The sequence below is a fragment of the Macrobrachium rosenbergii genome, chromosome 6 (assembly GCF_040412425.1).
Source record: "Macrobrachium rosenbergii isolate ZJJX-2024 chromosome 6, ASM4041242v1, whole genome shotgun sequence".
In the NCBI taxonomy this organism is placed as follows: domain Eukaryota; kingdom Metazoa; phylum Arthropoda; class Malacostraca; order Decapoda; family Palaemonidae; genus Macrobrachium; species Macrobrachium rosenbergii.
Window position 1 is genome coordinate 62,726,569 of NC_089746.1, and position 12,443 is coordinate 62,739,011.

Here is a 12,443-nt window from a genome sequence, read left to right on the forward strand (position 1 = left end):
AAAGGACAGGTACTAAATACATGAAATTTGCATTATATATGTTAGGCTGCAAACAGTCACACAAACATGCAGTCGGTACAAAAAAAAAAATACGTTAACATTATGAAAGATTACGTTGAACCTTTCTTACATAAAAAGGAGTGCTCATTTACAAAGCCTGTTTTTGGAGAACATCTGCCCTACATCACTCATTCATGGAAAATGAGATGTTGTTATCTGAACCTTGCCAGCTACACAACTCGACTGAAATAAACAAAACAACTTTATACTTTCCCAGGCTAATATTCATATTCTTAAAAGAACGTACAGATGTGAAAATGAAAACATCTTCCTCGATAAAGTAACTGAAACGGTTCCATCTGTAAAATTTGCCACAGTGATGGAAATTCTCTGTTGCCTACCATTTTTGGACTGCCGTGCACATGGAGGTGATGAAGGCTTTAAATTTAGTGTACACAGAAAATTCACCAATATTTCTGATATGTGCATTTCTGTTCTGTTCACGGCGGCAAGGTTCAGCCATCATTGCTCACATCAACGTTCGAAGAGCATTGCGTGTCTTGAGGCTACGACAGATTTAATTTGATGATGAAATAGATTTTCCTGGGAATAAAAACGAAAAATGAAAACCCTGATATTCTGTCACTGATGCAAGAAGAACGACCAAAAAATGGTCTTCAAAAAATATCACACACATTACTCGCACTGCCATATAATAACATTAACGTGATTAAAAATACCCCTAGTAGCATGAGTCTTGGAATGGAGGAACAAATCCACATTGATGTGTGTGTATATATATTTAAAGATAAATCTGTACGGAGAGCTTTCGGGAATCTGTCCGATTCCCGTTTTCGATCTGACTGAAAAGGGGAATCGAACAGATTCCCGAAATCTCTCTGTACAAATTTACATACATTTATGTACATATACATAAATGTGTATTTGTTTTTCCATTAACGTGATTCCTTATCTGCTTAAGTAGTATAGTGATATTCTGGCATTCAAAAATAGCAGTTCAATAAAAAAATAAAGTACTTACAAAGAAATCTCCTGACAATATCAAAGGAAGTGTTTTCAAATCCAATGTAATTCATGCGGAAAAACTGTACGTTCGTCTAAATGGTAGATCACTGAAAAGAGAATTAAACCACCTAATATATATATATATATATATATATATACATATTGGTTTAATTATATATTTTCATATTGATACATATATTATATATATATATATATATATATATATATATATATATATATATATATATATATATATATATAAATATATAATGTGAAGTTCTTATTAAGAAGTGAAAATTATGCTATATAATGGACGGTTATGAGAAGATGGCTTCTTGCAACACGTTATAATGAAAACAATGAAGCCTAGTTTGAGAGAGAGAGAGAGAGAGAGAGAGAGAGAGAGAGAGAGAGAGAGAGAGAGAGAGAGAGAGAGAGAGAGAGAGGTTATGATAAAATCATTAAAACGTCAGCTAAGGACAGCACAAACTTGACCCATTTTTTCCTATATATATATATATATATATATATATATATATATATAAATATATATATATATATATATATATATATATATATATGGTCTGGTCCACATAACAACAAACAATAATTTTGTTGTGTTCAATTAATAACCCAGGTCAGGTGTCCACAAAAACAAGATCTGTAAATAGCTCACTCACGCTGTCATAAAAAGCTCCACTTACTCTTCCCTAACGTAAAGCTTTTTTTTTTTTTCCCACGATCCGGAGTGTCCGTATACACTGGGCTTCAATCCTAGCACATATAATGTAAATTTATTCTACCACATAACAATCCTTTCGGAAAAGTTCAGATGTTGCATGCAGCATTATCATGTCGACCTATGCAAGAGGGTGGATACTAGTGTGGTTTGTCATTTCAGATGAAAATAGGAGACCTTGATTAAGAATATGTCTGCAGGTAAGAGAAAGGTAGAATAAATTGAGAAACATGATTTAGTAATCGAGAAGACTATGATTGGTGGTCAAGAGGAATCTTTTCTTTCTTGATTCTTCGGTTAAACTGGTAGTCAAGCTCAAAACAAAATCTTTAATAAATAGAATCTTTAATAAATACAATTAATTAATCTTTAATTAATAATTAATCTTTAATATAATTAATTAATTAATCTTTAATAAACAATTAATCTTTACTAAATATAATTAATATATAATTAATCTTTAATAAATATAATGAAAATTTAAAAACCAGATAACCTAATTCTTAATAAACAGAATCTTTAATAAATACAATTAATTAATCTTTAATTAATAATTAATCTTTAATAAATATAATTAATTAATTAATCTTTAATAAATAATTAATATTTACTAAATATAATTAATATATAATTAATCTTTAATCAATATAATGAAAATTTAAAAACCAGATAACCTTTAAAAAATACATAGGATTAATTAAACCATTTCCCTTTGTGGTGTCAAAACACGTAAACGTGATAAAGTGAAACATAATGTGATGAACACAACATTATTTAAGATGAGAGCTGAGAGGTTGATGACGCACTAATGAAGTTGTTGATAAAACAGGTGGTTTTTCTAAAGTGAAAACTGCCTGACTTGATTAACTTTCAAAAGCTCTTGTTTGCTTTCTAAAACTCTTCAACTTCGACAAACGTGACACTGTCAGACATTGATGCTTCTCTTGGTTAGGCTTCAGTAAAAAATGTCATTTCTCTCTCTCTCTCTCTCTCTCTCTCTCTCTCTCTCTCTCTCTCTTCTCTCTCTCTCTCATTCTGTGATTCTCAGGCGAATTTCCTGCCCTCTGTGACACTATTAGCCACTTGTAGTTTCTTTTGGTTGAGTTTCAAATAATTTTTTGTTAACTCTTATGATCTGAAGTAAAACAATAAACACCAACCAAAGAAATAAAAGTATAAGGTGACTGTCGTCTCAAAAGATGTTTTTCTTCATCCTGAAATGCATCTCTAGTTAGGAAAAATGCCAAAAGACAGACGTCGACAAATTAATTTTCATAATGATTAGAGGTGAATTTATTAGCATTAGCTTGCCTGACACACACTGGTAAATAAAATTAGATAGTATATGGTAAGGCTAGTTACAACCCATACTTGTACAAATAGACTTCCGAACAATTGTGTTAATTATCTAAAGGTAAACATTTAGAAAGTGCTCCCAAGAATTTTTATATGATTTCTTAACTTATATGGTAAAAGTACGCACAGTACCGGTTTGTTATACAAACGGGAATCCATTCTGGAATTGTTAGGATTATGAAATGGCTCACTGGGGAGGAAAGAGGGGGTTGGAGGACAGATGACGTTGATGATCAGAATACATTTCAAACTTTAGAAAAGGCTTGCGATGACATTAAAAAAAAAAAAAAAAAAAAAAAATAACAAACACTGAGTACTTACCTACGTAACCAGATGTTAACTGGATGTCAATTTAGTTTTATCTCTCCATTTAACACTGAAATGTTCTTTGGAATTTATCTAAATGTTCCAGTGAAATGTTCTTTGGAATTCGTTTAAATGTTCCAGTGAAATGTTCTTTGGAGTTCATTTAAATGTTCTTTGTAGTTCATTTAAATGTTCCAGTGAAATGTTCTTTGGAGATCATTTAAATGTCCCAGTGAATTGTTCTTTGGAATTCGTTTAAATGTTCCGGTGAAGTGTTCTTTGGAATTCATTTAAATGTTCCAGTGAAATGTTCTTTGGAATTCGTTTAAATGTTCCAGTGAAGTGTTCTTTGGAATTCATTTAAATGTTCCAGTGAATTGTTCTTTGGAATTCGTTTAAATGTTCCAGTGAAATGTTCTTTGGAGATCATATAAATGTCCCAGTGAATTGTTCTTTGGAATTCATTTAAATGTTCCAGTGAAAGGTTCTTTGGAATTCATCTAAATGTTCCAGTGAAATGTTCTTTGGAATTCGTTTAAATGTTCCAGTGAAATATTCTTTGGAGTTCATTTAAATGTTCCAGTGAAATGTTCCTTGGAATTCATTTAAATGTTCCAGTGAAATGATCTTTGGAATTCATTTGAATGAATTTCAGAGAACATTTCACTGGAACATTTAAATGAACTCCAAAGAACCTTTCATTGGGACATTTAAATGAATTCCAAAGAACATTCCACTGGAACATTTAAATGAATTCCAAATAACATTTCACTGGAACATTTAAATGAACTCCAAAGAACATTTCACTGGAACATTTAAATGAATTCCAAAGAACATTTCACTGGAACATTTAAATGAACTCCAAAGAACATTTCACTGGAACATTTAAATGAATTCCAAAGAACATTTCACTGGAACATTTAGATGAATTCCAAAGAACCTTTCACTGGAACATTTAAATGAATTCCAAAGAACAATTCACTGGGACATTTAAATGATCTCCAAAGAACATTTCACTGGAACATTTAAATGAGTTCCAAAGAACATTCCACTGGAACATTTAAACGAATTCCAAAGAACATTTCACTGGAACATTTAAATGAATTCCAAAGAACACTTCACTGGAACATTTAAACGAATTCCAAAGAACAATTCACTGGAACATTTAAATGATCTCCAAAGAACATTTCACTGGAACATTTAAATGAACTACAAAGAACATTTAAATGAACTCCAAAGAACATTTCACTGGAACATTTAAACGAATTCCAAAGAACATTTCACTGGAACATTTAAACGAATTCCAAAGAACATTTCACTGGAACATTTAAATAAATTCAAAAGAACATTTCACTGGAACATTTAAATGAATTCCATAGAACATTTCACTGGAACATTTAAATGAATTCCATAGAACATTTCACTGGAACATTTAAATGAATTCCAAAGAACATTCCACTGGAACATTTAAATGAATTCCAAAGAACATTTCACTGGAACATTTAAATGAATTCACAAGACATTTAAATGAATTCCAAAGAACATTTAACTGGAACATTTAAATGAATTCCAAAGAACATTTCACTGGAACATTTAAATGAATTCCAAAGAACATTCCAATGGAACATTTACATGAACTCCAAAGAACATTTCACTGGAACATTTAAATGAATTCCAAAGAACATTCCAATGGAACATTTACATGAACTCCAAAGAACATTTCACTGGAACATTTAAATCAAATCCAAAGGACATTTAAATGAACTCCAAAGAACATTTCACTGGAACATTTAAATGAACTGCAAAGAACATTCTACTGGAACATTTAAATGAATTCCATAGAACATTTCACTGGAACATTTAAATGAACTCCAAAGAACATTTCACTGGAACATTTAAATGAATTCTAAAGAACATTTCACTGGAACATTTAGATGAATTCCAAAGAACCTTTCACTGGAACATTTAAATGAACTCCAAAGAACATTTCACTGGAACATCTAAATGAACTCCAAAGAACATTTCACTAGACCATTTAAATGAATTCCAAAGATCCTTGCACTGGAACAGAGTCCAGATATCAGGTTGTTTGGTTAACAAGGACCGATTCTCTTCTTACAACCTGAAAACATTAAAGCGCTGTGCAACGCAGCATACGCTAATTAAGGGTTGGTACGCAAAGAACATTTCCCCTTGAATTGCCTCCGGTTTAATTATGAATCTGCAAGTTCTACTAAAATGCTGAATGTTTTCAACGCAAAACAGCGACTGAAATTGAGTATATTACATCCACTTACCTCTAGGGTAAATTAATAATATCCTTGCGAGATAAAAATATCCATTTGTATGTACACATATATTAATAATTCTCACCAACACAAAATAAACTGTATTGTAATAACAGTAATACTTTTACTTTTACCTTCTTTTCTGACGAAAGTCGTGAAAATCAAAGTCCAGGTGCTTCACTCATCCCGGTAAATTACTGGTGAGACGTTGATAAAACACTTACCAGTTCAAGAATCTCAGGTGAGATACATTCGCTGAAAATGTGGGACGTTTTCCTGAAAAGCTTATCGGTAAGCTTTCCCCTCTCTTGGAGTGAGTCCCGTTAACAAGAGCTTTGACGTTTAATATTGTCAAGAAACTGACAACACGTTATTTAAACTGATAAATGTAAGTATCTGTCAGTCCTTCCGTCCATATCAGCCTTAACAAACAGTACACGCTTGACTTTATTTGCATCAGATAGGAGCCCTGTCTCTCTCTAACATGATATACTTTATTGCCATTAATGCATCGCAAATAGCAGTGAAAGAGGGAAGAATCAGAACACATGGCAATTCTTCCATCACAAAAAGAGGAGTACTGCAAGTTAAGAACTATTCTTCCACAACACACGCTCATATGCAATCGCAGCCAGCCAATATATGCAAACCATAAAAACATGGCATATATCTTTATGTACCTCATATTTGCATTACTAAAATGATATTAATATCTCGTTATGCCTCTTATACTATGAATAACAAAAATAATTTGAAAACCTGCCAGTTTTCTTCAGAATATCAGCAGCTCATAATGGTGTGAGCAACACTGCAAAATCAGCTGAACGAGAAGTAAAAATTCTAACACGGAACTTGGCAGAAGTGACATGAAAGTTACGCCATGAGCTTAAGGACACAATAACCTAGAACCACTCGTTCGGTTACTAAAATTACCCCAACAACATTCAGCGGAGGTTTGGGAACGTCAAGTTGGGAGCATGCCTATAAAAAAGAAATGATAAAACTGAACGCTGCTTACCTTTTGCACAACAAAAAGTTCGTATACGGCACAGATGGCAATCACAGTTATGCCCTGCTCCTTGCAAAGCATGGCAGTAGTTGCCAAAATCATAGAAAGCACTAAAAGACGCCAATCAGTGGCCACTCGTACACCTCGAGGACCACGGACTTGCTTTGCTGTGGCTCCTGAGTATGACACAAGAGCCCCAAGGAAGAAAAGGGATGATAGGGTCTCCGCGCGGCCTACCACGCCAGTCACCTGCAAGAAAAGAGAAAATGAAAGGAAGATCAGTGTCATCTACTCAAAAAGATCTCATTACACAGACCTAATGCTTTTTCATTTTCTAAATTCACATACACATAATTACAAACATACAAATATACTAAGCATATATCCTTAGATTTTCACTGTTCATTTAAGAGATGGTCCCCAGGAAAATATCTATAAAAATGGCGAGGACAGTTTGTTAGATTATGAAACAGTAAATGGCAGATGTAAGAGCTGGCTAGTGGATGTTATGGAGAGAAGAGTGGCGGCTGGAGATAAAACTGATCATTGTTTGGTTGAAGTACAATTTACCAAAGAAGAAGTTCCAGTTGGGGAGGAAGGGCGAAAATGAAGCTGCGAGTGAATTTAATAATTGGGATGAGATCATATACAGAGATGTTGGGGGAAAAAAAAAGTGGCTATGGTTAAAGACACTGAACTAGAGGAAGTATATTACGAGTATATAACATTCCTGGATAGTGTCACGTGGTCAGCGGGGAGCTCTGAGGTTCCAGGAGGGTGGCAAGAGTAATTTAATGGTTGGTGGTGGGATGAAGAAACGAGAAGTTCAGTTAAAAAAGTGGACCATTTTAGCTGTACGTGCAAGACAAAAGAGAAAACCTTGTCCATGAATATAGCAAGACGGCTAAGTTGGGGGCCAAGGCATATAATTAAAAGGAAGAAAAGTGTTCTGCAATGCAGTAAGTGGAAAGACACTGAAAATAATGGAACCCTGAATCAGTTGAACAAATATTCTGAGGCTTTTTTGGATCTGAAGACCAAAGATAATAAATCATATATATATATATATATATATATATATATATATATATATATATGTGTGTGAAGTATATATATATATATATATATATATATATATATATATATATATATATATATATATATATATATATATATATATATATATCCCAATTACCAATGGATAACGGTGGTACCTTTTCTGAAATGATCGTGAACTGTAATTTTGTAAGAAGAATGCAATGGACAAATGCATATATAAATTTATGTTACTGCCATTTGAAAGGAGCTCTCGTCGAACTTCAGTTTCATTTCTCTGGCACAAAACAGTAAGTTTTGAAATGAAAATAACATTCAGTACAGGTCTGGGAGGCAGGAAGCAATTAACCTGCTTGCTCGGGAATGTAAATTGCTACTATGCATTGGGTACAATGTCTCTTTATCTACTGCATATGCTTTGGCATGCAGCAATGCATTTGCCTTTAAATGCAGATAAATGCACATAGGCCTAATCGTGGACACATAGTGCAGGGCGTTATTCAGAATTTCGAATTCTCCTTCCTCGCGAAAGTGAAAACAAAAAACAGAGAGAGAGAGAGAGAGAGAGAGAGAGAGAGAGAGAGAGAGAGAGAGAGAGAGAGAGAGAGAGAGAGAGAGAGAGAGACAAAATGCAGGGTGGTATTCAGAATTTCGAATTCTCCTTTCTCGCGAAAGTGAAAACAAAAAACACAGAGAGAGAGAGAGAGAGAGAGAGAGAGAGAGAGAGAGAGAGAGAGAGAGAGAGAGAGAATCCTAGCGTTTGCTCTCGCCGACCGGATAATGATGTTATCCGAATCCTTTCGGGAGTATACCGGGTCACAAATCCTCCTGAGAACCAATGGTTAATGAGGTACACTTATGCATATTTTATCATATACCGGGAAAAGAAAAAAATTTTTTTTAGAAAGACCCTAATACTACCATAATATATATCTTCATCCATTCGTGTTCCGTTCAACTCAAGTCACACACACAGACGACAAGCAGTTAACACTGATATTTTCTTTGAAAATATATTGAGAAAACCTGTCCTGGAATAATTTCCTAAAAGGTGACATACATGTCGTCATCTAAAATTCATGCTTGCGTCTGTCTGAAACATCTGAGCTGAAAGAAAGTCTCTCTCTCTCTCTCTCTCTCTCTCTCTCTCTCTCTCTCTCTCTCTCTCTCTCTCTCTCTCTCTATATATATATATATAATATATATATATATATATATATATATATTTTATATATATATATATATATTTTATATATATATATTTTTTTTACACACATATATATATGGTACAAATATGTGTATATATATACATATATATATATATATATATACATACATACTTATTTATATCTCTGTAGTAACACAAAAATCATGAATATAAGAGAGGCAGTCCACTCGACAAAACTTTCAGAATTTCTAGCACTCGACTAGCAAAAGAATGAAGCCTCTGAATTATTCAAAAGAAAATCATCCACTCGCGTCTGCTTCCAAAACTAGAGTGAAATGAGTAAAAATACTCAGAGTGACGATGCACTCCACGTCACTCTTCATTTACTCTGTGTACGTCCCATGTGAAGGTCACTCTTAAGTGGACGAGGAACGGACAGGCTTATAGTTACTATGCCAATTATCATCTTTCAGCTGTTGAAATGATAAAAAACATTTTACTCAGCAGTGAGATAGAAAAGAATCTAATATCAAACAAAATCATTCATCTCGGAGCTCCACGTATGATAGCATTGTTTATCAACAACATCAAGGCACAAGCTTGAACGGGCAATGACTTGCAAAGCAATTTGCCACAGAGACCAGAAACCCCCACATATTAAAAGATAAAATAAGGAAAAGAAAATAAACGAACTAATACGTAACAGTGAAAGGAATGAAAGGGTTTCGGTACAGGATTATGTGCTGATGCCTCTCAGACTGAGTCGCATGAACTGACTTTTGAACTGAGGTACTACAGGAAGTTCTATATCGAAGCAAAATTTGTGAGGCGAATAAACGGGATGTCTTCAGGAGATGGTTTAAACCAAAACAACTATTGGTATGAAGAGGAAACGACCATAACTTCGAGCAATCTTGTCTAAAGGATACAACAGTTCTCTGGAAGCTGCTGACATTCAAACAGGAGACAAACATCTTAAAAATAGCAGAAAAAAATAATTGAAAAACATCACATCTCTGTAGATGTAGGAAGTCTAACCAATAATTTGCCGTTGTCTGGCAGCAAAAGATTATGCATTTCTTAATTGTGATAAAAGAAACAGCCTGGAGTTGGAGTGCTGACAAACAATCAGATTCATTCATTACAATTACTGCAAAACATTCAGAATCGTAACGCAGGAGAGCAGAGCAAGTCTGACTCTGTAATGACATCTGATCTTTGTTCGAGTTCAACCTCATGAAGGCACCATTCCAGATCTCTGTACTATGGGTCTGGACAGTACCACTGGATGGGGAAGACGAAACTAGTCTAGTTTTAATGCTTTTATGCCCAATTTTCCTCCATCTATGTTATATACTCTTGTAGCCCTTCCATCGACCAACCTCTTTGGATTTAGAATAAACAGTAACACCTTAGGAGGATCCCATCAAGGGTCTTGTTAGGTTCACCTCTGAGAAGCAAATGGTGTTATCTTGATGCAATACATACTCCTTTGAGCATCACAACCAGATTTAAGTGCACCTTATCTGCTCGATGCAGAACGATGGCCTCCACGGTTCTCCGAAAGGTATTCAAGGTCTAACGTTTGTATCGTTGAAGGTCCTGTAAATCCTTTCCAAGTAAGTACATTTATATTAAACATAAGTCATCCCTCCTTTAGGGTGAAACTGCATTACATCTGGTGACCAGGTATGGCATCAGGGTGGGTTTACAATATATCAGGTTCATTATCTGTTGAGATTATACTGTAACTCTTTGGCCTTTTTCTTACCTTTGAGAGCTACACTGAACATCATCTGGGGGTAATGAAAACAGTACTGTCAATTCTGTAACTGGATCTTCCATTGCTTTCTTCATTCACTGCTGAGACCGCATCCCTTTTTCTCTCGATGTGGGCCTCTATAACGTGGTCCTAATAACCATTGTTGGGTAGGAGTTCAAAAATATACATCACCTCCAACATCTCAGCACTTTTCAACACTCGCAAGCTAAGTGAATACATACGAGCAGACCTTATCATCACCTTCTACCAGAACATCACGGAAAGGAAGATGTCTGTCTAATGGTCGCTGACGCTACAGTATTCATTTCTATAACTATCTGGTACAAAAAATGACTGCTTCTCCACAAAAATAATTAGGAATAGTACGCAGAGAAGAATTCATCATCTACAGGAACTACAAGATGACTCAGTGGTTCAGGAAAAGGTAGAAACTTTGTGTCAAATCTATCGACCAAATAATTAATCATTCTGAAAGTCACATTCATTAGCATGTTGATACGCAAATTTTAAATCGGATGTCATTACTGCTATCGGTGTTGTTATTTTTACTGATATCATGTCACAATTACCAATACTGTAATTATTTTATAGTGCTTAATATCACTGGGTCAACCTTACCATTATGATCATTATTATTATTATCATTAGTAATATTGGTTATCTTTTCACGCTAACTTCTGAGATGGTTTCCACAGCAAAAGGTCATCATCACCCCTGAGGCAGTTTCTTCAAGAATCTGGTCATTTCGAATTACAAGATGAATATGCATATTGAGTCTTCACAAAGTCTATAAATAGTCTTGAGATATACCTACAATCTTTGTGTTTGTGTGTGTGTGTGTGTGTGTGTGTTAGTATCTCAAGAATACGTGACCAGAATTACACAAGACATAATTAATGTATTCAATACTACACATTTACGAGTGCATTTGCATTTTTCTGGAAATTCTGCTCCAGTTGTGGCCAAAATATGAACTGATCTTCCCACCCACGAAAGTGATTCATTTTAACCCCAGAAATTCCAAATGGGTGCAACTGCCTTTTTGAGTTGAATACAGAATTTAGGCCAAGGGCCAAGCACTGGAACCAACGAGGTTATTCAGCGCTGAAACGGAAATTGACAGTAAAAGGTTTGAAAGGCGTAACAGGAGGAAAACCTCAAAGCAGTTGCACTATGAATCAATTGTTAGGAGAGGGTGGAAAGTAAGATGGAAGAAAGAATATGAAAGGAGGTACAGTAAAAGGAACGAAAGGGGTTGCAGCTACGGGGCTTGAGGAAGGCACGCTGCAAAGAACTTTAAGTAACGCCTACAGTGCACCACATGAGGCACACTGACGGCACTAACCCCCTAGCAGGCTCACATGAGTCTCATTTCACTGTTTCATAATTTTGCCTTAATTTCTTTCGCTCTTATTTCACTTATACATTTTTTCTTGTTACTCAGTATATTTCTTTCTAACAACTTTGTGGCTACTGGAGCCTTAGGCTTGTAGCATCCTATTTTTCCTAATGGAGTTGCAGCTTGGCTAATAATAATAATAATAATAATAATAATAATAATAATAATAATAATAATAATAATAATAATAATAATAATAATAATAATAAGGTAACCTTATTCAGTTGAGTAACTTACATGCATACTTTATATATATATATATATATATATATATATATAAATATATATATATATATATATATATATATATATA

General features: G+C 34.2%; 1 protein-coding gene across 1 annotated transcript in view; it reads right to left on the reverse strand.

The window, feature by feature from the left end:
• LOC136839651 (protein O-mannosyl-transferase Tmtc3-like) overlaps positions 1-12,443 on the reverse strand; it is a 421,244-nt gene that overhangs the window by 73,964 nt on the left and 334,837 nt on the right. The window contains 1 exon segment of the mRNA XM_067105972.1: positions 6,734-6,973. Within this exon segment, the coding sequence (XP_066962073.1) occupies positions 6,734-6,973 (240 nt within the window).